The sequence below is a fragment of the Leuciscus leuciscus genome (assembly GCF_965113295.1).
Source record: "Leuciscus leuciscus genome assembly, chromosome: 12".
NCBI lineage: Eukaryota > Metazoa > Chordata > Actinopteri > Cypriniformes > Leuciscidae > Leuciscus > Leuciscus leuciscus.
In genome coordinates, this window is record NC_138736.1 from 13,404,593 (window position 1) to 13,431,283 (window position 26,691).

A 26,691-nucleotide genomic window follows, 5' to 3' on the forward strand; every position below is an offset into this window, starting at 1 on the left:
TTTTAGTACTTTTAACTTAAACATTTTATTTTAGCTTTATTTCAATTAACAAACATAACAATATCAACTCTGGAACCAATGGCCTTTGGCATCATTGATGTCAAACCTATTACAACACATCCTTATTTGAATATGGCCTTTTTTATGACTTTATGATCCTTTTTTATTTATTGTTTTGTATTTTATGGAGCTTGGCAGCTCTGGTCACTATTTTCTTTAATTCTATGTAAAGATCAGTGTAAACACTCTGAAAAAGGCTTCTTTTGTGCTCCGTGGAAGAAAATAAAGTATTTTTTTATGACATGAGAGTGAGTACATGATGACAGATTTTAGGGTGAAATATACCTTAAGAAACCTGTTGAGACTAGCAACCCATGCTGGGGACCAGCATCTGATACCCAACATTCACTGGTGTTGTATTATGCTGGTCTTTTCAGCAGGCACATACAGTATGGCATGTCTCTGTTTAGTTAAATCTTATTTAGGTATTTTTAATGAGTATTTACCAGTGCATTTGTTTTTGTGTGATTATAGTGAAGTTGTGAGGTCATCACAGTCTATTTGCGCATGTGCTATAGTTCCAGGTCCAAGATGGAGAGTCCAGGGCGGATGGATACAGCAGAAAAGCTTCTCTCTCACCCCATAATTATTGACTGTGTTATGTGCTGTGGATTATTGGCTTCACGTTCTGCCAGCTTGAATTACATCCCTCAACGTCTGGTCACGTACTCCACCAGCCGAGCTTCCAAACTCAGACATCTCCTGTGATTTTGGAGGAATTAGAATTGACATCTTTGAACTTCCTTTTGAATCCTGCAGATTTAGGCGTATTAACAGAGGAGGAAGTTGGCTTACGCCGAGATGTGTCATGGTAGAATAAAGAGTTTACCTCACTTCGGACACCTTCCATTTGATTTTTACTAAATGAAAATGACTATGTATAGCAGAATTCCCTTGGAGAATGTGTGTCCTTTGTTAAGAGATGTGCACACACTTACTGTCTAATAGTCTGTGATCCTCCCACCCAGATTTACATCAGTCAGGTTGTCAGGCGTTCATCGCCCTTATCAGTTAGCAGACAGGTCGATGTCGAGGAGGTCAGTGATGGTTTTTCATCATTCAGTGTGCATTTCCCAGGAAGTGACAGTATAGTGTGCAGTAGCAACACTGGGGAGCAATTGTCGCAAACTACAGTAACTATATCCTAATATCCTTTTCCAAAGGGGTCGTCCCCAAGAGGGGCACTTGATGGCCCCCTATTTGTTTTATTGGAGACCTTTGGACTCTAGAAAGTATAATTGGTGCATTCTAAGGTAGTAATCATAATTACTATTGGTCATGGGTGAACATTTTTTTTCTCCTCGCCCACAGCCGATTCTAAAGATTTCATTGGTCATGCCAATCACAGTGCTGATTACCTATAATGCTATAACAAATACTAACCTCTTACCCTAACCTTAATGTCGTTGTAGTGTGGGTAGCACATCCTGATAGACATCATTATTGTTTTTCTTGATCAGATGCCTCCATGATATTTCTGAACTCTGAACTGAATCCATGAAGTCTGACCTTTTCTTGAAAGGTGACTGTGTGATTGAGTTGACCAATCAAATCAGCTGTGGGCCTTTATTAGCTAGAGGAAATTCATAATTTACATTGGTGCCTGTGACCCGGATGGGAGTGAGGTCTAGGGGGGGTGAGTGTAACAGAAGCCAGCTGGTTAGAGCTGTGCACGTAAATCTCTCTCCCCTGACCTCAAGCAAATGAGGCTATAGGCTCCAATCTTTAGCATAGTTGTTAGCCTCGCGCCTCCATGTCAGTTGATGCTGGTTCAAATCCGACTCAAAGCTGTGTGAGTAGGACCAGTTACACTTACATTGATGAAAAGACCCCAAAAATAACCTGTGGAAAAAACAAAAAAACAAAAACAAACATCTTAAATCAGCCAAATCTGGTTTGCTGTTCTCCCAGCCGGTTCAGGCTAGTCTGTTGGCTGATTTCAGAGGGGTTATGGGCACTTTTCAGCTATTTTCTGCTATTATTTTTCGGGACCTGCAAACAACAACAAACCAGCTTTTTCAGCAAGTTATGTAGAGATCAAAATATCATAGAGACCTAAAGGACTAGGTGCACTCTCTCATGGTTGAGCACATAAGCCTTTCAAAGTATACTCTACTCTACACTAGTAGACCTTTGTTTTCAAGCACAAGCACTGAATTCATTCGCTGTATGCAGACTGTGTTTGTGGACGGTCACCGTGATTTTGCCAAGTAAGATCCTGGAACAACATTCCGGTCCGAAAATTTTGTCCTAACCCTATCCTTATGCCTAAACATAACACTACCCATAAGTTATCCTTAAAATCAAAAGGAAATGATAGGTGAATAAGAATGGTGTAGAAGCACCTAACCCTGGTTGTAAGCCTAAACTTGACATCCCTCATATCTGATTGGTTGATTGGAATGTTTTTCCAGGATCAACAAAGATGCTGATCTAGGGACACGTTGTACTTGGTAAAAATCACCTTTGTTCTCCGTTTAGGGAGATCAGTAGACTGTGCTGATGATGAAAATGATGTCACAAATGATGGCTAGCCAAAGTGGAACACGAACAAAGGAAATACAGTATACTCTGGGTTTAAGGTGGGCTCTTTTAACTTGGACCACTAAGCAACCACCAACCACCCAAAATGTTCAAGAAACCAGCTAGAACCCCTTAGTAACCACATAGCAATTTGCTAAAAACACTAAAAAACACATTAATCCAGCTGGTTAGAGCAAGTGCCTTGTATGTCTCCTTATATCTAAAGTCATTCTGTGTTTGTATTAATATGCTTTAATTATGGTTATGCTTGTTGGAATGTGTTTTTATATGTTTTATGGACTTGTGGATTTTGCCATCAACCTGCCAGGGACTACAGATGAAAAATAGCCTGTATGGCTAAATCTGGCACATTTACATGATGGACTTGAGTGCTCATGTTGATTAATGTGCATTGTCCCTTTTAAAATAAATAAATTCAAATTCAAAATTCAAATCCAATCATAACTGACCAATTAGAATGTCCATTGCAGAATGCAAAAAATTACCTTTAGGAGTGCAGTACTATTCACTGGGCAGTACTATTAAAGGCACATCTTTGCACATTATAAAAAACGTTCATAGTAGTAGTACTACTGTTAGGTACTGCTATGCTCATTTTAGCAGTATATAAGGTACAAAGTTGTTCTTTTATGGGTGCTTCCCAAGTGACAAGCTATTGTACCCCCAAAAGGTTAAATTACACTGTAAACCCTGCTCATTTTAGGTCCTCGTTTCATGCTAATTTACATGCTTATGCTATTTCTATGCTGGGTAATATTAGCTGCCCTGGTGCAAACTGCTAATCCACAAATTCACGCTAGATTAGGTGCTGATAAGACACTGCAGTGAAACCATCAAGGTTCACTCATCACCTCTGCAGTCAGATGGGTAAGAGGGTTCGTTTACAGAGGCTTGGTGAAGACAGCGTGTCACCGGGGGTTACAACATCAAGAAAGTCTGACAGCAGTCAAAGAGCAAACGGAAGGAGGGTATATGAATGGTTGCCTGGCAACAGAATTAGGCAGTTTTCAGCTTTGGTTTCCAGTCAAAAAGAGACGTGCTTTGCTTTCACTGTCCATACAGAGATTGTCACCTGTCATTTACCAAGTGAATGTGCATAAATGTGTGCGTGCCAGGGCTGTATCCAACATAAATACTGCAGGGGACGTTTTCACCTCAGTTTTCGGAGTAGTGGGCAATGGTATGTTTTTCACTGACCGATTCTTAAAATGGTACTTTTGAATGAACTCAATCTTGAATATTTAGGTGTTTCAATCAGGGTGGCGTAAATCAAAAATATGCAGAGATTATGGTGGCGATTTCAGCGCTGCGTTTTGCAATCAGACTGCGTATAATGAGTAGCCTATATGGTGTGAGAAACCGTTTGAGTGAAATGTTGTTTTCATGAGACAAGCCAGTTAGAAAGATGGAGGGGAGAAAGATTGAGCATAATTGCTTTGTAGAGAGATAAAAGAAGACAGAATAGGGAGGAAAGAGAAAGACAGCAATGGTTTTGGAAGGATACAATAAAGAAAACAATTGTTGCCTGGAAAAAAGCAAGCCAGAGAGAGAGAACATGTTAGAGAGAGAAGTAGAGAGAAAGACAAGAGAGCTTGCTACCAGGAGGTCAGTTTTACGCCTCAGGTGGAGCCCTGTCTTCATGCCACTGTCAGATTGTGTGTGTATGTGTGTTTGCATTCACCCTGCACTGCAGCAAGAGCATTTCATTAGCTTAATTTTCACATAACAAAGCAGCAGTCACTATCTCCTCTTTACTATACCTAGCATCAGAGCCTTACTCTGACAATAGCGGTTCCAAAACCTAGGAAGCTGTCTACCTAGACAACATTTTAAGCAGTGGTGGATGAAGTATACAAATCTAAAAGTTCAGATACCCTAATAAAATAATACTCCAGTAAAAGTATTATGTATTAAGTACTCCTTTTCCATTTTACTTGAGTAAAAAAAAAAAAAAGTACTTGATTACTTAAATAGGTTACAGCTTAGGGTACGTTTACACGACAACGATGTGCTAAAAACGTAAAAGTTTTTTCTTTGTACAGATGACAACGTTAGCAGAACGATCCCTGTTCACACGGATCCGCGAAAACAACTAATAACGCTGTATTATGCATGCCAAGTAGTTGACGATGTCACTTTGTAAAGAAAGCCTACATACGCATCCTTTTACTACAGTGCACTCGAGCAGAACGCCTATACACACAAATTACATAATTTATAAAAATAAAATAAAAATCTGACTTTCACTCTAAGGATGTTAATCTCTGTATTATTACTTTGTCTTCTGTCTAAATTTCATCTTCACAAAGCCAGAAACATTCACTGTAATCACAATTTTGGAATGTTCTCCTCTGATATAAAGTCCTGTTTTACTTCCTTTAATAAAATTTCAAAACCTTTGAACACAAACGCTTCGAAAACATGTATCATCCTTGAGTCTGTTGTAAGAAACCTTTAATTTTTCATCATGGCAAAATGTTATATTGTGTTGATTTGTGTAATTCTTATAACCACTTGTGATGATGTCCATATGCCTTTATAATCTTTATAACCTCATACACTTGATGGCTGAGTATAGTGCATAGTATAAGTGTATATGCATAGTATGTCTTTTGGGACACAACTCTTGTGTGCTTCATGTGAGGAGCACTATGTAGTGTTTATTTACACAGTGTTTATTTAGCATTCTAAATCAGTCTCTTATGTGGCTACATTTCTATTATGATGATTCCTTCACAGGCACATTCACACAGGGCACATCCTAGCATAAAAAACAGCTTGATGGACCGTAACAGAATTGAACAGAAGGCACGTTTATAGCGGCATTAACTCCTTTACACCTTTGCTAATGCGTAGCCTGCTTGACATTAAATACTTTTTGAAATTTGTTGTCATGGCATTTTGCTAATTATTATATGTGCTGCTTTAATGAGCTCATATAATTTGAAAGACTTCAGGACCATAAAATAAAACTATGGGGGGGGAAGTGTTGTGCAGAAGAAATTTCCATATACATTTGTTTGAATTGTAACCTAAAATATTGATGTTAATTACAAAAAGCTTATGGACATGCATGCTACTTTTAGCATGCATACCTTTAACACTCAATATTCTTGCACATATGTAAATAAGTCCTCAGGTTCATCCGAGAAGCCCTTTTAAAGTCGACATGAAATCAAAATTGATCCTATTCACTTTGTTAGCACATATTACTAGTCTAAATGAAGTTTTATGTAACAAAGTTCGGGAGGAGGTAATCAACCAATCAGCACAAGAGGAAGCCGGTATAAATAAAGCCTTTCCTCACCTGTCTCATGTCAAGTTTCACAGCATCCCTCCACCACCCCATCACCTCACTCTCGGCTGGTTTCTATCCCAGTAAAAAGGGGGAGTACTCTGGGTTCGGGCCAAATTCCGAGCTCGGAGCCCTCCCTGGGACAGCATGCCAAATACGCCTAAAATACTACATCTGATTTCATGTATGTGTGAACTTGTGAATTAATCTGTGCAAGTTAATACACAGAAAATATTTGTTTGCCGTGGTAATCTTTAATCAAAATCTGAAAAGTTACTTCCGGTCTGGAATGGCTTTCCCTTTCTTATGGTGTCAGTTTGATGGCTAGGGTTGAAAATGCTTAACCACTCCCCTCAAACTGTTAGTTTGCTATAAGCAGAGATGGATAGGAGGAGCGCTAAAGTAAAACCCTGCCCTCTGTTCAATATTCCGTTTCACTTGGAAATACGTCACAACACTGGAGAAAAGTCGTTTGCAACTTCCGGTTCACGGGGACTTTAAAACTGACATTGATTTACTGCACTGCATATCATAAACTATTTTTAACATGGGATAGAATCATAAGAACAACACACTTGTGGTGTGAGACATTCCGTAACGAACAAAGATGTTTGTCTAGTCCATATTTACCATATACCAACAATTAGCGTAGACAGAACACAAGAACATGTCCTGTGTGCACAGCCCCTTAGAAGACAGCTGCCAATGTAGGCAGTAGACAGCAAGGCAGCATGCTAGCTTCTGTCTATTTCTCCCTTTCGTTCTCTTTTTTCCTGTCAAGGCTGTACGGCAGTTCCATATGTTCATTGCATTCATGAAAATCTTTCTTCTTCAGCTAAAATTAATCCTAACCTGCCTTTCATGCAAAGACCGCCTTTACAGCACACTGCTCTCCCACGGCGGAAAACCTTGTCTGCTTTTATAGTGTGGGATGAAATGTGTTATGGCTCATATACTCGTTCATACTCCTTTGAGAACAGTTAGAAGCCGTGAATAATCTCTAGAAATTGCTTCCATTGTGATTACAGAGCAGGAAGTGTAAATCATTCTGGTGGAGTTGAGACTTCCTGCTTTGCTACCTGTATTTTAAATTAGCATATCATTTGGGTGAAATTAATTTATGTAGATTAGTCCTGGTTGATTGTTGGCTGTCTAATCAGATTGTGTGTGAGTGAATGTGAGCGTGTGTGTGCATTGGCCCCAGTTCCGCGTACGAAACTGGTGGTTTACGTGCTCTATGTCCCAGATTTGTCTCTCTGTGGTTTTTCAGCTCTTTGAAGCATATTTTTCTTTTGCTTCCCTGCAATTCCACACTCATTATAGGGACTGATGAACATGCCCTGCTATTACAGTATACATCTTCCTTTCAATGTTCCCATTTACTTCGATGTTGTCAACAAGGTTCAAAATAAGCACTCGCCAAGCTCCAAATGCAAGTAGAAATTGGCTTTAGTGATTGGCTTTACTCGCCATTTGGGCAGTAACGTTGTTAGGAGCTGCAACATAATACATGGTTTAAAAGGGCTACATGAAATAAATTTCATCTATTAATCTTTTTTATTTTTATTGCCAATGTGTAAACAGCTTGTGATGAAACGTTAAAAAAACAAGCCCTTCCTAGGCTGTCTATGAAAGCATGTACAGTGATTTTAATGTGAAGGACGTTTTTGCTGGGAAAATCAAAATGATGTGATGTTTACCCGTGCTCCCGAGAGCCTTCCATTCTATTCCAGACGTAGTCCACTAATGTCAACAAATGCACAACACAGACTCCCAACACAAAAAAAAAAAAAAAACTTTGCTATTTCCTTGGTAACATTGAATGATTCAACAAGGTCTACTACAATATGACACATTAATGAATGCTTATACAATGTTTAGGATAACGAAAGAGCCATTCTGTACTGTAATGTCAATGTGTGATACAAAGAAAAGGGATTAATTCAAACTATAGTCCCACATATCCATATCTATACTGTATGGTCTAGTCTCAAATATACTTTATAATCATAATAATGTAATTTTAATTACGTCATCTTTCGACATGATGCCAGTTAATTGCAGAGCTGGTGCAAACATATCCACATCGCTATGGTCAGATGCTTTCATAACTGCTGTTTTCTCACTGCTGTCATTTTTGTTGTGTATTTATTCTATTATTGATAGGAAAGCGAGCGCATATTTACATAGCCTATTCATCTAAAAGTCGCTCTCATCAGCATGGATGGCATCACGATATTCATTAATAGTATATTGCAGCAAAGGTATTTCCCACTTTTTTTTACTTCTAAGCAAATAACGAAAAGGAAATTTGTCGTGATTATTTCATGGCTTTGAATGACGTTCAGTCTCTTGTACATTACCTCACTGATTTGGCTCAGGCTCGCTCACCTCACTATGCGAGCACAAGCAATAAGTTGCTTGCTGCAGTTCACTTAACGGCCACTGGTATCGCTAATAACAATGGTTTCTGAATTCTACATATAGTCAGATACTTTAAGTTCTACTTTAAGTCAAATTGTAAGATTAATGCACAGTTGGATGCTTCTCGGTGGAAGTGATTTAAAGACACTCACTCAATTGTTTTGTTCCTGAATGAATCAGTGTTTTTAATCGATTAAGTTAAAGATTCATTGACTCACTCATAAATACAGTCACCTTTTCATTTCTGAATGAGTTAATGGTTCTTTAATAAGTCAATTGAGTCAGCTAATAAATATCTTACTCTTAAAGACAGTCACTTGTTTTGTTCCTACATCAGTGTTGTTGAATGAATTGGTTGAGTCAATTATTTAATCACTCAAGTCACTCATAAAGACAGTCACTTCTTTCGTACCTTGAAAATAATTGGCAGAGTCAATGATTCAATGTCTCATTCTTAAAAACAGCACCTTGTTTCATTCCTGAAAGAATCAGTGTTGTGGAATGAATCAGTTGAGTCATTCATTCAATAACTTGTGCATAAAGACGGTCACTTGTTTCATTCTCAATGAATTAGTGTTGTTGAATTAATTGGTTGAGGCAATGAATCAGTGATTCACTTATAAAAACAGTCACTTGTCATCATCTCCTGCCATAAGTGCAGTCTGCAGAAAAAGTCACTGAAAAATCCCCTTCACTAATGTACAGTGTTGTTATCATGTGATCTATGCTTTCATACGCTGTTATCATTGTTACTATGTTATGATTTTAGGAATGCTGCGCAGCCAGTCAAATTCAAGACTTAAGTTTCTACTGCATATGAATCTCAATTGCTATGCATATGCTGCTACTAACAAAATGGGACCCTTGATGTCAAAAACAACACCAATAAAAACACAATAGCCATTGACTGAAACAACAGCTATCATTCATCTTGTCCACCCCCATGTACACCAACAGTGGCGCTTGTTGGCCCGTCTGAGTCAGAAAGCAGCTAGGCGGAAAGGGAATATTGATGGGGGATGGCTGGGCAGTTATTGCACCTTGATGCAGATATTAAGCAGATCTGTAGGCTGAGTAAGGGAAGGCACCCTGCCGCGAGTGACTCATTTGGTTGGTCGTGGTAGACTAACTGTGAATCTAGAAGAGGAGATCAGCTGTTCAGATCCGTCTGTCCGCAAGTGCCGTTTCTTCGCTACCCTTCTGCTTCTCTCCTCGCCCCATGCCTCCTCCTCTCAACCTCCACCACTTTCCTGTCTCTTCCCTACTCTACTGTACTTCCTCCTTTCCTCTCGTCCTTTAGGGGCCTCTCTCACACTCATCTCACACCCTTAGACAATCACTCTCTAAGGGTTTTCACACTCACCCGTTCCTCTTCTGATAATGCATCGACTCTGTCTTTCTCTTGTTCTGCAGGTGGAAGAATGGCCCTCGCGTTTGTTCTTTCGTTTCTCCTCGGGTCTTTCTCGCTCACCATAGCCTCACGTAATACTACCACAGGTAATGGAGATGTGTTTGCTCTTTTTTTTTTTCTTACATATGAATTTGTGTAACTTTTCAATTTCCTGTATTTCCTGTTTTCAGTTGTAATTTGTGTTTTTTTAAACTTTATTTATAAGGATGGGAGCTGTAATTCAGTACAAATTATATACTAAAGAAAAAAACTAAACAATACTATTTGTGTTTAAAGGTGCACTCAGTAATATGGTGTTTGTTTTGTACTGGCCGATATGGTTGTCTTGGACTTATACTGACACCTAGTGGCGTGGATGTATCACATAAAATAAACGTTTTTCTTTCATTCACAAATTGCAAAGTTCAGAACTCAGCCAAAACATTATTTCACTATTGATTCACAATAGATTCAGCACTCAGTATGACTTCTAATTTCATACATTTCAGAGCAGTGTTTCCTGTATTTTTATTGAATGAAACTGGTTATTTTAGTTTTATTTATATACTAGTATTTATTTATATTTTAAATTGGAATTAGATTTGACTAATTTTGTTTGCTTTGGCATTTTTATTAGGTTTTTTTTTTTCTATTTTTGCTTCAAATTATTATTATTATTTTTTACATCAGTTACTTTTAGTTTTAATTTTAGTACTTCAACTTATTTGATTTCATTTACTTGCCAAGGCAACACATTTTTTTTTTTTTTTATAATTTTTTTATAATTTAATATTAATTTAAATGATCAAATATTTAAATTTTTATTTTTGTCAGCTTTATTTCAATTACAAAGAAATTTTTTTTTGAATAAGAAAAAGGTCTTGGCTCCCAACTTTAATTGTGTGTGTGTGTGGTCCAGGTATTGTTGTGGGGACAAGGATAGGAAAACATAATTTTGGTTCCCATGAAGAAAACAGCTTATAAATCATAATAATTATATATATATATATATTTTTTATTTTATTTTTTTATTATGTAAAACAACGTCTTCTGTAAGGTTTAGGTGTAAGGTTATGGTAGAATGTAAAGTTTGTACAGCACAAAAACCCAACATGTGTGAATGTGTGAGGGAGAGAGCATTTCAAGGGATTTGTGTGTCAGTTTGTGTGTGCATCTATTTGTTTAATTGTTTCTGTTTGCTATGTAGGGTGTGTAAAATGGTCTTATTCACTGGTCACATCAGTCAGCATCTAGAATTTAATTTTTTCTCACGTCTTCTCCATCCAGCTCTAATTGCTTCCTTCCTATCTCAGATATTACAAGCTTAGCTAGTCTACTTTGCCCTAGCTGAAGGACTAATGAAACACAATATCAACACTATTAGATGTCTGACAGCTATAATAAGTACATAAATCCTCACGTATATAATCCCCCCCCATGCATAATTGTCCTGTTCTATGGCCTGTTGAACAGAAACAAGAGCCTGTGGAATATCTCTTGTCACAGTGTATTGCCTGTCAGATGAGCGTTGACTGCCATTTATAATAGCCTTTAATAAAAGCCATTGCCAATGTTTTGTGTCTAGTAAACAAGAAACATGGAAGTAAAAACAAACAAACAAAAAAACATGTTGGCAAACATAAAAACATGGAAGCCAACAGTTTAACCTTTTTTGATGTTAACCATTTTTTGACCAGATTAATATTAGCGATGGAGACTTGTTAACATTGAGTAATTTTTTAATAAACCACTCTGTCTACAGATGTACTTTGTATGTAGCCTACCATGTACCTTAAAGGAATAATGTACCTTAAAGGAATAAAGAATTTTTTTTTAATTCTGTCATCATTTACTCACCCTCAAGTTGTTTCAGTTTCTTTCTTCTGCTGAACACAAAGGAAGATATTTTGAAGAATGACAGAAACCTGACAGTTGACTTTCATAGTAGGAAAAAAATATAAAATGTTTATATTTTATATTATATTATAATATATATTTTGTAATATGAAACCTGACACCGCCCACTAGGGGAGGAGCCTACTAAAATAATTTACAGTACCGTTTCCATGGTAACGCAATGTCCAATTTCAAAATGGTTTTCACAGGATGAGTTTTGAGTTCGTAAGCTTTCAAATGGTAGCTACCTAATTTATCATCATGATTAATAAAAATATGTTATACGAAAAAAAGGCAATAAATAAATAGAGCGCCAAGCTTCCTTCTAGTGGGGCGGTGACAGTTAAGGGGTTAAACCACACTGCTAAAAAATTAAAGCTAACAAAGTGGCGTTATCGATGACTAGTCGACCATCCTGACCCGTTCCATATACAGAATGAGATTAGGCATTCAGTGAAAGCCATATTCATCTGCAGTGTGTACGTGGTCTTCTTGAATACAGTGTGCCAGAATACATGTTGTGCAGAGTAGACTTGGCATTTTAAACAACTCTACAGTCTATTCAAAGCTGTAAACAGCGAGCCAATGGGAAGCATTTGATTTTGATAATGCTGCTCATGTTTTTGTCCCTAAAAATACCCTTACACACAAAATGACTAATACACACAGGCACGTGTGAACACACTAGTGCACACAGTCATTGCTGGTCTGTCTTGCCCCTGGGCACTGGGTTTTGTGATGACTGTAATTAGCTGCTGACACTATAGGTGAACCAGGCTGTAATGACAGGCTACAGCTACAGCGCTCTTTAATTCTGACAGCAGAGCCTTGAGGCCAGGGGACACGCAGACATTTACGCAGAGACATGAATGACTCAAATATAATGGAAAATTTTGTGTTGAGGAGTACTAGTACTATATATGCCTATATTTGTAGTCAGTAATTACAATAGGCTCTGCTAGTGAAACCATTGTAAAGTTGGTTTAAAATTTTTGTGGGAGTTTCTTGTCAAGTGGAAGATAATATATATACATATATATATATATATAATATATATATATATATATATGAAGAGTTCAGATGCAAAAGCCTCTAAATGCCATTTGAAATTTTCTTATAGAATGATCATTTTTATCAAGCTCGTATATTTAAATTCAATAATTTCACTTAAATGGCCATGAAGATTACCTATTAATTATAATTTAAGTGAAATTACTGAACTTAAATATACAAGCTTAATAAAAATGATCATTCTATAAGAAAATTTCAAATGGCATTTAGAGGCTTTTGCATCTGAACTCTTCATATATATACATAGGCCTATAGCATCCTATTTAATAATAGTGGCAAGAATGGCGAATTCGAACAAACGACTCAGGCCGTCACAGGCATAGATATTATATAGAGATGTCTATGGTCACAGGAGCTTCCATCATGGCTGTCGTTGTTGCTTCTGCTAGCTCTAAGCTACCTTAGATGTTCAGAAAGGAGAGACTGCCATCTTATGGACAAAATGAGCATTGCAGATTGTGATAAATGTAAATGTAATAAGTAGGATTTCACAGACATCCTTCAGAAAACATGATTATCTTTGATTATCTACATATTTTTTCCATCAGGTTGTGCTATCATTCGCCCGCCAAGAGATGGAGGGATCAGATACAGGGGCCTGACCCAGGAACAGGTGTGAAGTATTTAATTTATTATTAATTTATCATATGAAATATGTGCATCTGTGTGAGTTTGGAGGAGAGATGGACAAGTTTATGCTACTGTTGAAAATTTTGGGGTCGGTAATATTAATTTGATATTTTAAAAAATAAGTCTTTTATGCTGACCATGGGGCATTTGTTTGATCAAAAATACAGTACAGTATATTATAGTAATACAGTGAAATATTGTGAAATATTTGTACAACTTTAAAAAAATTGTTTTCTATTTTAATATATTTTAAAATACAAATTTTTCCTGTGATGCAAAGCTAAATTTTCAGCATCATTACTCCAGTCTACAGTGTCATATTATCCTTTAAAAATAATTTAAATATGCTGATTTGCTGCTCAAGAAACATTTCTTAAGTTAAAAACATTTGTGCTGCTTAATATTTTTTGTGGAAACCATATATACATATATATATTAGGATTCTTTGAAATACAAATCTTTTGGAAAATTATAAATGTCTTTACTGTCACTTTTGGTAAATTTAATAAAAGTCCCAATTCATGTTACTGACCCCACACTTTTTAACAGTGATTATGTGATTAGATTTGTTGTAACAGAGTTATCTCTTTCTGGATGCAGATTCGTAGTGTTCAGGTGTTGCCGGTGGATTATGAAATCGAGTACATCTGCAGAGGGAGCAGAGTGATTGTGGGACCAAAGGTTAGGAAGTGTCTCCCTGACGGCACTTGGACTGACCTGAACCAGCGCAGCAAATGCTGTATGTTCAACTCCTTCTTTTGATAAAACATATCTTAAGTAGAAGCATGAATAGTTTTGGCTTTTGACTAACTTTTTGATTGAGATATTTTGTTACAGTAACTTTACATGACAATTTCATCCATCTTCAGAAACAAAATTATTAAAACATATTGCTTAAGGTCAGTGACTGTGTTTTAATGCTATAAACATAAATCTGGAAGGTCTTACAAGCTCAGTAAAAAAGAGGAAAGATGTACATCATGATGACCTGCAAATGCACTAAATGAGCTCTAAATGATTTTTTAAGGAGTATAAAGACTAGGAAATATGATAGATTAATACAAGTGTTACAGTAGGTTCTTTACAGTTCGCTAATAAACCTGTTTATCAGGGAAATGCATAGATCTGGTTTAGATCAGGACTTAATGTGAAAATGTCAACAGCGCAGATGATTCAGTCTGAAAAATGTCTCTTGTTTCCATCTCTCTTTCACTTTCTTTCCCAAAGTAAGTAAAACGTGTATTTTTTATCTACTGTATCTAAATGATAGCTAACTTCTCTTTGACATCTGTTATTCTTAAATTAAGCTAATTGTAATTACCACAGACTAACTGTGTCCCAAAATTAATTAATTTGGGTCTGTGGAAAAGTTCAGTGAAAAGCAGTGTATAAGTAAATAATAAAAAATAAGCTTCAACTAGATCAATTAATCTTTTTAATTAAATAAATAAATACATCTAACAGTAAAGTAATATAGTGTATATGAAATAAAACATAATAAGGTATGTGGTATGTAATAAATGTAATAAAGACTAAACACAGTATTTTCCAAATAATATTTACACTAATTTATTATATACATTTTTACTGTATTAATTGGGTCTTTATACATACAAATATATATATGTGCCTATTTAAAAAAAATTTAAAAAAAAAAAAGATTAGGATGGGGTTCCCTTGTGCAAGGATGATCATTAGTGCATAGTACACAGTACAGTGGCTGCTATTGTGAGGAATTAATTGAAACGGTAGGCAGTCCACAATGATAAGCATTTCAGACATTAGTATGCTACATTGCTGTCACATGACCTCATCAATTCAGTGTCTATTTCAGTTATTAAAAAACCTTATCAAATCAGCTGCAATTTTGCACACCTCCTTCTTGACTTTTTTTAATTGGATTAATCACACTTGAAATAGATGGTTAAGTCAAGCAGCATCCCATTCTAGTATTCCATGAAGTGTTATCTGTTTCATATTGGCAAATGGAGTAATGTAAATCATCCAGGTATTTCATCTGTACACTATTTACATGATACAGTAGCGTCAGTAACATTTAAAAAAACTTTTTTATAAAGTAATATACTCACCAAAGCTGCATTTATTTGATCGAAAATACAGAAACAGTAATATTGTGAAATATTATTAGAATTTAAAATTGCAACTGAATATATTTTAAAGGTAGGATAATTTATAACTGTGATGGCAAAGCTGAATTTTCTCCAGTCTTCAGTGTCACATGATCAGGAAACATTTCTTCTTAATATATTTATACAAACTGGTCAGTGGAGGAGATTGAAAATGTACCAAGTATTTGCTAAAAAAGCTTTTCAGACATATGTATGCTTTCTTTTTAGAAATGTCAACAATACAAAAATGACAATTACTGCATACTTACGGTGGCTCTGGTGACTTTCTCCGGTTCTGAACACTGATGTTCTGATGCATTGTGTGTGCGCTGATTCTGGGGATTGGTTTGGAAAACATGTAATGTACCAGCCCGCAGCTGTACAGATGTCTGTCAGCGAGGCGCCGTGTGCCAGCGCCCAAGAAGAAGCGACACTCCTAGTGGAGTGGGCTCTCAACCCAGGTGGGCCAGGCACGCCTTGGGCTTCGTAAGCCAAGGCGATGGCATCCACTATCCAGTGGGCCATCCTCTGCTTGGAGACAGCCTTTCCCTTCTGCTGGCCTCCGTAACAGACGAAGAGCTGATCTGAGGTCCTGAGGCTTTGCGTTCTGTCCATGTATAGACGCAGAGTGCGAACGGGACAGAGAAAAGCCAGGGCTGGGTCTGCCTCCTCCAAAAGGCAGCGCTTGCAGGTTCACCACCTGGTCCCGGAAGGGAGTGGTAGGAACCTTGGGCACGTATCCGGGATCTCAGGATAACGTGAGAGTTAGCCGGGCCAAATTCTAGGCATGATTTGTCGACCAAAAATGCATGCAGGTCCCCTACCCTCTTGATGGAGGCCAATGCAACCAGGAGTACTGTTTTACAGGACAGAATTTTTAATTCCGCTGACTGCAAAGGCTCAAAGGGTGGTCTCTGAAATGCCAAAAGGACCAGAGACAAATCCCAAGAGGGTACAGAGAGTGGGCGAGGAGGATTTAGTCTCCTCGCCCCCCTCAGGAACCTGACGATCAGGTCGTGCTTTCCCAGCGGGAAAGACACGGGGCGACAAGGCCAGTCTGAAGGGTAAGACTTTGAACTGATATGCCCGCCCCTCGAACGCAAAGCGAAGAAACGGTCTGTGTCGAGGGAGAATCAAGAAATGAAAGTACGCGTCCTTCAGGTCGATCGCTGCAAACCAATCTTGGGGATAGATGCACTTGAAAATGTGTTTCTGCGTAAGCATCTTGAACGGCAGCCTGTGAAGGGACCGGTTCAGGACACGCAGGTCCAAGATTGGTCGTAACCCATCGCCTTTCTTGGGTACAATGAAGTACGGGCTGTAGAAGCTGGTCTTCATATCGGCTGGAGGGACCGGCTCGATCGTGTCCCTCGCCAGTAGGACTGTGATCTCTGCCCTGAGCACAGGGGCATTGTCCGCCATATCACGGGTGAACTGAATGCCCCTGAAAGCTGGGGGACGCCGGGCGAACTGAATCGCATAGACGAGTCTGATAGTACGGATGAGCCAGCGAGAATGGAGGGATGCAGGGGCCCGACTCGGACGGCATAGCGGCCTGGAGTGGGGTCTGAGTGTGTGGTGCAACACGTACCTGCTTCCGTCGAAAGGCAGAGTGAGTGTGCGAAGGCGTCAGTGCGTCTGGGACACAGCCACTGCTGCTCGCTGGCGATTAAAGAGGGGCCTGAGGGTGACAAGGCATAGCGTCGTCGACTGCCAAGCGCGCCATCTTGGGACCCAGAGGTTTCAGAAACTGCTCTTTTTTTTAAATTGTGGGAACAAAAACAAAAGGAAACAAAAAATTCTCCACCCAGCCCTCCACCGGGGGAAGGAGCGGCGCGTTCACCATCTCCTGAAGAGCAGTCTGATCCACCTCTTGGTCACCCGTCTCAGGGTCGTTTGCACCTTCGCTTGCCTCCTGGTTTGGCAGCAGCCTGGACGACTTCCTGCGGCTTGTTCCACGCTGAGGCCTGGGTGGTGGCTGCTGCTGAGGCTTCGTGGGAGTTCAGGACACCGTAGGAGGTCGACCCTTCTGGGGTCGCTCCGTCTGCTTCTGGGCGGCCGAGAACTGCTGGGCAAAAACGCATCGCCGAATAACCCAACCTGGGAAAGAGGGGCATCTAGGAACCGATATTTATCGGTGTCCCTCATCTCCTTCCCACATTTTAAGATTGGCTTCTGCACTTACACTTGTTCTTCCACGCACTCGAACAACTTCTATGGGGTCACAAGCTTTTGGTTATGCGGCTCCCCATTTATGGAACTCACTGTCTGTAGAAGTTCAAAACAGTTTTAGTCTTTCGGTCTTTAAATCTCATCTTAAAACTTATCTGTTTAGGCAGGCTTTTATGTGATTTAATGTTTGTTGCTGTACTGGTTTTATTGTTTAATGTCATTGCTTTTACGGATTTTGCAAGGTGTTCTTGAGTGCCATGAAAGGCCCCTTTAAATATTATTATTATATCCGCCTGGACCACCAAGGTGGACATCGCCTTACCGATGGAACGTGCGGTTTCTTTCGTCGTCCCGGAGGGCGAGGTCAGTTGCTGCACGGAGCTCCCGGAGGCCACCCTCGTGCAAGTCTATGAGCATCTGGACCTGGTGGACCTGCAGGAGCGCCATGGCATGGAGGGCAGAAGCAGCCTGTCCACAGGCTCTGTAAGCCTTCGCCGTAAGACTGGACGAAAACTTATATGCCTTGGACGGGAGGCGTGGATTGCCCCGCCAGGAGGAAGCGGACGCTGGACACAGTTGCATCGCAACGGCACGCTCCACCGGCGGGACATCCACATACCCCTTAGCCCCTTAGCCACTCCGTCATCGAGGGTGGTGAGGGAGGGAGGAGCCACTAGGACGGCTTCTGGCACTATACGGTGTCGTCCACATCCTAGTGAGCTCCTCATGCACCTACGGGAAGAATGGCACCGGGGCGGCACGCTGAGAACCAGTACGGCCCGCCCCGAGAAACCGATTGGTTTCTCGGGGCGGGCCGTACTGGTTCTCAGCGTGCCGCCCCGGTGCCATTCTTCCCGTAGGTGCATGAGGATTGGTTTCTCGGGGCGGGCCGTACTGGTTCTCAGCGTGCCGCCCCGGTGCCATTCTTCCCGTAGGTGCATGAGGAGCTCACTAGGATGTGGACGACACCGTATAGTGCCAGAAGATTCACCAGGTCCAGATGCTCATAGACTTGCACGAGGGTGGCCTCCGGGAGCTCCGTGCAGCAACTGACCTCGCCCTCCGGGACGACGAAAGAAACCGCACGTTCCATCGGTAAGGCGATGTCCACCTTGGTGGTCCAGGCGGATATAATAATAATATTTAAAGGGGCCTTTCATGGCACTCAAGAACACCTTGCAAAATCTGTAAAAGCAATGACATTAAACAATAAAACCGAGAAGGTTCGGGATGTGGTGGAGGGTTCCACACAAGCCTGACTTTCTCGGCGGCCCGGGAAAGCATTCTGGATCAGACTTGGACAACGCTACACTCCTCGAAGGGGGTAACAAAGCCGAATCCTCATCTTCAGAGGACTGAAGCTCCCCCTCCGATGCTGCAACCGACATCTGGTCATCAGGAGGAGCTCCAAAAGACACGACTGGTCGTCCATGTGAAGGACCAGCATGCTCTTTTGGAGGCTCCGTCGGCAGCAGCGTTAGTGAGGTGTGAGGGGCCCATGGAGATTGCCTCGGCGGGGAAGCCCTCACGGTAACCCTCAGATACCCATGGCTAAGCACCGAAGTACGCCTATTTTGAGGTCCAGAATAAGCACTAGATCGGGGCATAGGCAAGAGGACTGCACCTCCCTTGATGTAAGCGAGCCTCGATCTCAACTCTGCGATAGTCATATTCCCGCAATGGGAACATTAACTATTCCCAAAAGCTGCCTCAGCGTGCTGAATGCCCAAACACGAGCGACAACTATTGTGGCCGTCTGCTGGCGTCAGGAAACGACCGCATCCAGAAACGCACAAGCGGAATCAGCTTGGGTCACGCTTGTGTTGCTCTTTTGTGAAGAAAAAACAAAAAAATGCTATCTTAATACCTTCCCACAGTGCTAAGGAACCCAGGGAATGGCCGTTATGTACAGCAGTGCTGTAAACACTTCTCAGGGAACGCCCACCAAAAACCGACAGAAATTTCAATGCTGTGAAAACAGCAGTTATTGAGCTTGAGCTCGTGGCCACTCGCTGTTCGCGCCGTCACACCAACACTGGATACAAGGAAGGAGAGAGGATTCTTCAACGCAGTAGCTTGAGTCTGTATTCAGATGACCAACAGAAACTCAGCTCCAAAGTGAAAGACAATGTTTGTGTGCGCCCGCTTCCTGTTTATACCCGCACTGCGGGGCAGGGCGCGTGACGCAATTCACGCACGGCAACGTTCATTGGCTCGTTCTGTAGACATTCGAAGATGATAGAGCTCCCTGAAGTGATCCCAATTACGTCGTCACGTCGACGTTACGTCGAACGTGAGCGAATGATAGGGAAACATAGATATTAAATGAATATAAAGCACCTATAAGCAACAAGTTTTCATTCAGTTAGTGTCTGGTATTGACCGCGTGAACGTGTAAACGTATGCTCATTTGTTTATCCTATACACGCTGTTACAAAGCTTTTAGCTTTATGGATTACTTGAGTTTGTTTTATCAAAGAACCTTTTGTTTATTGTAACTTGTTTGAACCCTTTTCATCATTCTCATCGGGACCTGATCGTGACACAAGTCAATATAATAGTTCAATTAGATTTTGAAGGATCTTAAAAGGCGTACATTTGAATAACTGACCCTTCGCTGTTCTGTTTGCGCCTCAGTGCTGCCGTGTCCGCGGGTGTGGACGTCTCTGGAGAACGGCCGTGTGACGGTGCACCCTCCAGGTCCAGCTGTGGAGGACACGATACTTCACTACAGCTGTCTGGAGGGTTTCATCCTGGTGGGCAGAAACAGCACACATTGCACTAAGCTGGGCAAGTGGGACTCACCCAAACCCGTCTGCCACTGTGAGTATTTATGTACTTTCAATTACAGAATCAATTTTATAATCATACCTTGTAATTCTGTTATTCTCTTTTTCCTGTGTTTTGCTTCTAATGCAGATGACAGACATTATACAGGTAAGAATGATTTTGTATTCTTTCCATTGTACAGTATTATAAGACCAATATTGTAATTATTAAAGCTGCCGTCGGCAAGTCTGGCAGATTGGGTCGATTAGCCAAAATTTTGAATGTTTACAACTCTCATGCCCCTCCCCACTACCAGCGAGCACCCTCCCATCGAGGTCGTGCTCGTCAGTGCGTCACTGTGCGTGTGTACCTGATTTTCTGTGAACGCGTCCATCTCTTCAGCATCTATCAACACCATGGACTCGGAGATAGGCTGCCCTGGCTAATCTATCCATAGATAGCAATAACCGAGGAATTGGAAGCTTGTTAGTAGATTTTCTCTCCGCCATCACGCTTCATGCAATCTCCAGGCGAACTTCAGGCGTGGCGTGTGCATGTGAGTGAGGGGGGTGAGGGGGGATCTGTGGCGTGTGCACGACCTGTGATTGACAGTCAGATCTCACACCCCCCTGCGCTGATTGGACCTGATGAAGCGGGAGCGCTGGATTTTTGCAAAACAAATAACACGCTCCAGGTGGAGTTAGAAGCTCGGGTTTTTTTCTAAAACCACCTTATTTATGTTGTTCTGTCGGATTATAGTGTCGATTACACTGAATATGATCAAAAAAATGTTGCCGACGGCAGCTTTAAGGAGATATGGACACTGGTTTATTCATAAATAGTTTTTGCACTGCTCTGATCTTTCACATAAATTAAATTTGCTCCTTGGTTGGATACATATCTAGTGTTGTCTCTGTATATGCAATATAACATATTTCTTAAATCATGCCAAACTGATTTTTGGCGAATCAGGTAATATACAGTATACATTGGATCACTTGTTCATCAAATCTAAAAAGTGTATTTAAAAAGCCCCAAAAGGCTTTTTAAGCCCCAAAAAAGTAACCCATCCATCATAAAAGTAATCCATACGTCTCCAGGGGATTAATAAAGGCCTTCTGAAGCGAAGTGATCCGTTTGTTTAAGAAAAATATCCATATGTAGCGGGGGCGTCAGGTACCGGAGGGAATGATAAGAAAGCACCAACAATTAAACTAACATTCGACTACGCCACCCGGTATATACCGGGAACTATCAGCCCCAAAACAGGGGGCGCACAGGTTTGTTACCAGAAATGGGTGAGCAGAGAGAACTAGGCCAGGGAGTACAAAAAGGAGGCAACTTTATTAATATACAATTTTTTTTTTAAACAAATCAATACATTTACATCTCAAGGGCAGGCACAATATTCACATGTCGAAAAGCAACAAAATAAAAATAAAAGAAACAACACTTTACAAAACTACAAGATACAAAAATGATAAATACAAAACAACAGACACAAAAGAAAGTTTAAAGGGAGGGAGATGGCCTGCTGTGGCCCTCAATTCACACACCACACTTAATACCCACACACACCCACTCTTGAGAGGTCAAGCCAAAGAAGCACTGCACTAAATGTGGACACCATTAAACAGCAGCTAAACCCCTCCCCTATACACCTTCCCCACCCCTCCAAATACAGAGGAGAAAAGGACAAAACAATAAACACTATGATTGGCTGGTACTAACCAGCCCAACTGAAAATCAACAGTCACAAAAGAAAGTAAAAATACATAAAACCAATATTCAAATGAATCATACTTTGTAACTCAAATAAAATTTTAAACCTACAAAATAAATGACATCACATCCTGTGCACACGAAAACAAGTACGAAATAAAGCAAAAAGAGAAATAACAACAATTACAATGCACAACACAAACCAAGAACATTAAACCAAAGAAAAGAAAACAAACAGACAGGGCCACAATCGCCCGCACACTTGACGAGCGAGCCGGCCAGAGAACAGCCACGCTTCTCACTTTTGCTCTCACTCCTTGGCGAGCAATTCTCTGTGCCCAAAGTTGTAAAAACACAAAAAGTTTACTCTAACAAAAGTCGACCGGAATAAGCCCAGGCAAGGCAGCAGTGCATTAGATCGATAGACGCGCATCCCGTCCCATTATACAGTGATGAAACCCTTGATTGTGTACTCAACCTGCCAAACATGAAACAGAAGAATTACTAATAAAACAATAAAAAAAACACGAATGGCTCTCGTACCTACCAGGAAATGTTCCCAGCGCAGCACTATGCGTCATCGCTGATCTCAACATGCAGCCGGTTGCTCGATGAACTACACATACTCAGAATAGTAAATACACATTCCATTGATGAAAATCCTCATTAAAACAGACGTACCAACCTCAAAACCCGGGACAGCCTGTGCACAGCAGCACAAAGCAGAGACGGCACTCCAAATCTATCCCATTCATAAATGATGAAAGGGGCAGTACGGATGACAACGCATCCCAGGCGACAAAAGTCCCCCCCATTTTATACTATGACACCAAACTACTGATAGGTTCAACGTTTTTGCATGACACTGGCCAATGAACAACAAGGGTACACTTCACCCTGCTACACATATTTAAAACTTTGTTAGCTATAATAACCAGCTTCTGGCAGATGAACCTACGCATACTGCGCAAGTTGACTTGTGCCACAAGAGTAACCCCTGACGCGATGTATGACTTAGGATGTAGGAGTATCGTAAGCGTAGACGCCTCTCGCGGAAATAGGGCTGTGCAACAAACTCAAGCTCCTCTTCTCTTATATCAAAATCCTCCGTCATTTCTCTTAGAAATTTCTCGTTTTAGACCAGTGTTTTGTTTTGCTCTATCCTCTGCGCTTCTATGTCTGTCATTGCATCATGCATCAGGTCAGGGTTTACTCTTTCGCCGCAAATTGCTGCGTATGGCCATCTGCCGGAAGCTAGTTATCTAAAAGAAGATAGTCATATACACCTTGGATGTCTTGAGGGTGAGTAAATTATGGTAAAAAAAAAAATAATGGGGGTGAACTATCCCTTTAATCCACTAGTACAATTTAATGTACCCTTTAAATGTCAAATTAAAAGTTTTACTTCAGAGTACATTTTAAATCCTTATGTTTTAATAACCTTTTGTAGTGTGAAGAAAAGTACACTTTTTAAAGAAATACAGTTTTATGTGTTGACTAACAAACATGTAAAGTACTTGATTATAATTTTAACTGTAGTATGTTATTTGATGTTACATATAGAGTTGATATATTAAAACATACTAAATTGCATTTCATCATTGCAAAACTGTAATTACAAATATATTTAAAAACATGATATGATTTATATTAAATTATATTTTAGTTGACTATAAATGCTTGTCAGTACATTCTGCAGTACACTTAAACCATATTTCAAAGAAAATAGAAATTATGAAATTATATATAAAGATATACTCAAATCCTAATTAAGTGGGTCAAAAAAGCTCACAAAATGCAGCTGATTGCATTTAATATAAATTAGCGTAAAAAACATTACATTAAGTTCACACTTAAGTACGTTATTCTAAAGTATATAATTTCCATAAGTACTCGTTTTAACTGTATGTGAACATGTACTTTTTTAAATAAGGGAACGTAAACGTCTTTTTTTCTAAACTTCCTCTGGTTTTGAATCTTAAATTAGCATTGTGTGTTTTACAATAGAATACAATAAAGTTGTTTTTAAAAAACATTGTATATACTGGCAGTGGCATTGTTGAGTCTGAACTTAAGTACCTTGAAGTTCCCCAATCAAATAGAGTAAATTGAAATTCTACTTTCCTGTCAAAAGAGGGCAGTATTTCATTCAGTAGTTAGTGAGTCCCTTACTAACCTGTAGGGGGCAGCATTAGACAAGTTAATGTTGGTAATGCAATACCAGAATCATGTCAGAAGATGGCAGTGTTGAGTGCACAGCACGCCGTACATCCTTTTAAGGCTGCTATTCAGTCCTTACCAATGAGATCCCCTCTATGCCATGCATATGGTATATATATATATATAAAAAAAAAAATTTATAACCACAAAGGAAGGGACTGTACCATCCAGTTGTGCATAATCCAACATACCACAACCTTAGTTTATATTGCGTAAGAATTCCCCAATGGACTGCATGACCTTGACTTCCACAGGGCCAGATTGAGGTGAATGAATTGTAGATACTCGTCCTCGATGTTTTGGCATGTGCGTGTGTGCATGACACTGTGTGCAGATCAGCCCGTGGTGTTTGCTAAATTGATTAATGGAGGTGTCACTGTCCCAATATGGCAGTGATGTCTGCACACTGAGAGAGAGGGTGATGGAGGGCCGGCCAGCAGGAAATGAGAGAGGAGAGAAGGATGAAAATGAAGGAGGGGAAATGAGATGGAGAGAGGGAGGGGGAGGGGGAGGGGGAGGTGGGGGGGCACAAAAGTAGGGGGCTGTGGGAAAAGAGAGATAGACAGAGTAGGATGGTAGAGGAAAAGCAATTTGGGAGGAGGGATGGGAAGAGTAGATGATTTATGCGCTACATCTACTTAGTAAATGGTGTTTTCTCACAGTTTTACCTGGCTGGAAATACACTCCCAGGCTATAACATGCATTCTGACGCCACCTGCTTCTGTTAACATCCATGATAATCAGCACACCAGTGGCTATATACGGATCTAAACGTACCTTCAACTGTTACAGATCACATTTGTACTGTCTAATCTATTGTGTCATTACAGTTGTGCACTTAAAGGGATAGTTGGACCACAAAAGGAGAATTTTTGTTCTCATCCATATAATGGCAGTGAATAGCGACCAGCATCATGCTTTTTAAAAAAGACACAAAAGTATCACAGAATGATCCCATTTGACACCTGTCATATATTCATGTAAGTGTTCTGGGGGTTTACAAATCTTGACCTTGGCCGTTGGTCTTCAGTGCTTAGCTACGCAACGTGCATGTTCATGTGACTCTGTTAATGCTGTAGTTCACTCCGTCTCACAAAAAAAAAAAAAAGATATCAATAGATAAGATATAAAAAAGATATCAAGATTAACAAAAGCGCAACACGAAATACGCCTACAAGTCCCAAAAAAATGTATCTGCGTACTTGACAGTCAGAATGACAGTTGACGGATATGAACGCAATATATATATATATTTTTTTTACAATGAACACAATGGACATATTCAACCCCCAGAACACTTGGAATCATGAGTTCATTTGATACTTTTGCGTCTTTTTTAAAAAGCACGATGCTGTTTGGTATTCACTGCCATTATATGGATGAATGTAAGCTGGACATTTAAAAGAAAGAAAAATTCTCCTTTTGTGGTCCATAAAAGAAAGAAGGGCATATGGCATTAGAACAACACCAGGATGAGTAAATTATGACTTTTCATTTTAGGGTGAACTATCCCATTTAAGGCTGCTTTGGACACACTAAAATCATTCAGTGGCAAATAATGAGTCAATCCATCCAAGAGGTCAAATGACACAAAATGTTAATAATGCTGACCACAATTACTGGGTATATATATAAATACTGTAGATATGACACCATAGCAAGCAACTACAACACCCTAGCAACACCAAAATGTATAAATAAATGACTAGCAATCATTCAGCCCTATATAACTTCCCATCTTTTTCTAGTTTGAAATCACATGGACATAGATGTAAATGTAATATGGGGTCGTTCAAACCACTAACCCCATTAACTAACTAAGTAGGAGTAATAATAATACTTACCTTAACAAGCATGGCTAATTAGCTGCTTATAGATCTAAACAATGACAACGTACTGCATTAGACTAGGGAGTATTGAAATCTCTGGCATTGAATACACCGTCTAGTCAATTAAAAAGGAATACAGAATATCCACAGAAGGCTCTGTCTGTGGATATCATTAGGCTTTAGTGGCTGAGACAGGATGATGAGGTGTATTTTTTTATGAAATAGGTGGCTAAGAATGAGTGTAATGAAGGCTTTGTGTTTGTTATGGCTTTTAGTCATTAGACAAGCACACTGCTGCCCCCCGGAGAGAGGACTTTAAGAGATGTTGCCGTTCAACATTGATGTGTTGAGAATGAAGCTCTGTGATTGGTCCACTCTAAACATGCAGCATGCCGCATTAGAGGATTTTAATTAATAGAGGATGCACATAGCACCAGTGTGATCTCGCTCTCTCTCTCTTCTTCACCTATCGATGGAGCTCACAGCATGTAAAAGGTCATCATATAAAAGAGTTTCAGTGTACGTGTGAATGAAAGCGCC

At 39.9% G+C, this 26,691-nt stretch overlaps 1 protein-coding gene across 2 annotated transcripts in view; it reads left to right on the plus strand.

Moving 5' to 3' along the window:
• Window positions 1–26,691, plus strand: part of gabbr1b (gamma-aminobutyric acid (GABA) B receptor, 1b) — a 122,983-nt gene that overhangs the window by 20,731 nt on the left and 75,561 nt on the right. For both annotated transcript variants that reach the window (XM_082185289.1, XM_082185290.1), the window contains exons 2-6: window positions 9,737–9,820; window positions 13,229–13,293; window positions 13,911–14,049; window positions 20,249–20,434; window positions 20,531–20,548. In XM_082185289.1, coding sequence (XP_082041415.1) covers window positions 9,745–9,820; window positions 13,229–13,293; window positions 13,911–14,049; window positions 20,249–20,434; window positions 20,531–20,548 — 484 coding nt within the window. In that variant the 5' untranslated portion in view covers window positions 9,737–9,744. The remainder of the gene's footprint in view (window positions 1–9,736; window positions 9,821–13,228; window positions 13,294–13,910; window positions 14,050–20,248; window positions 20,435–20,530; window positions 20,549–26,691) is intronic.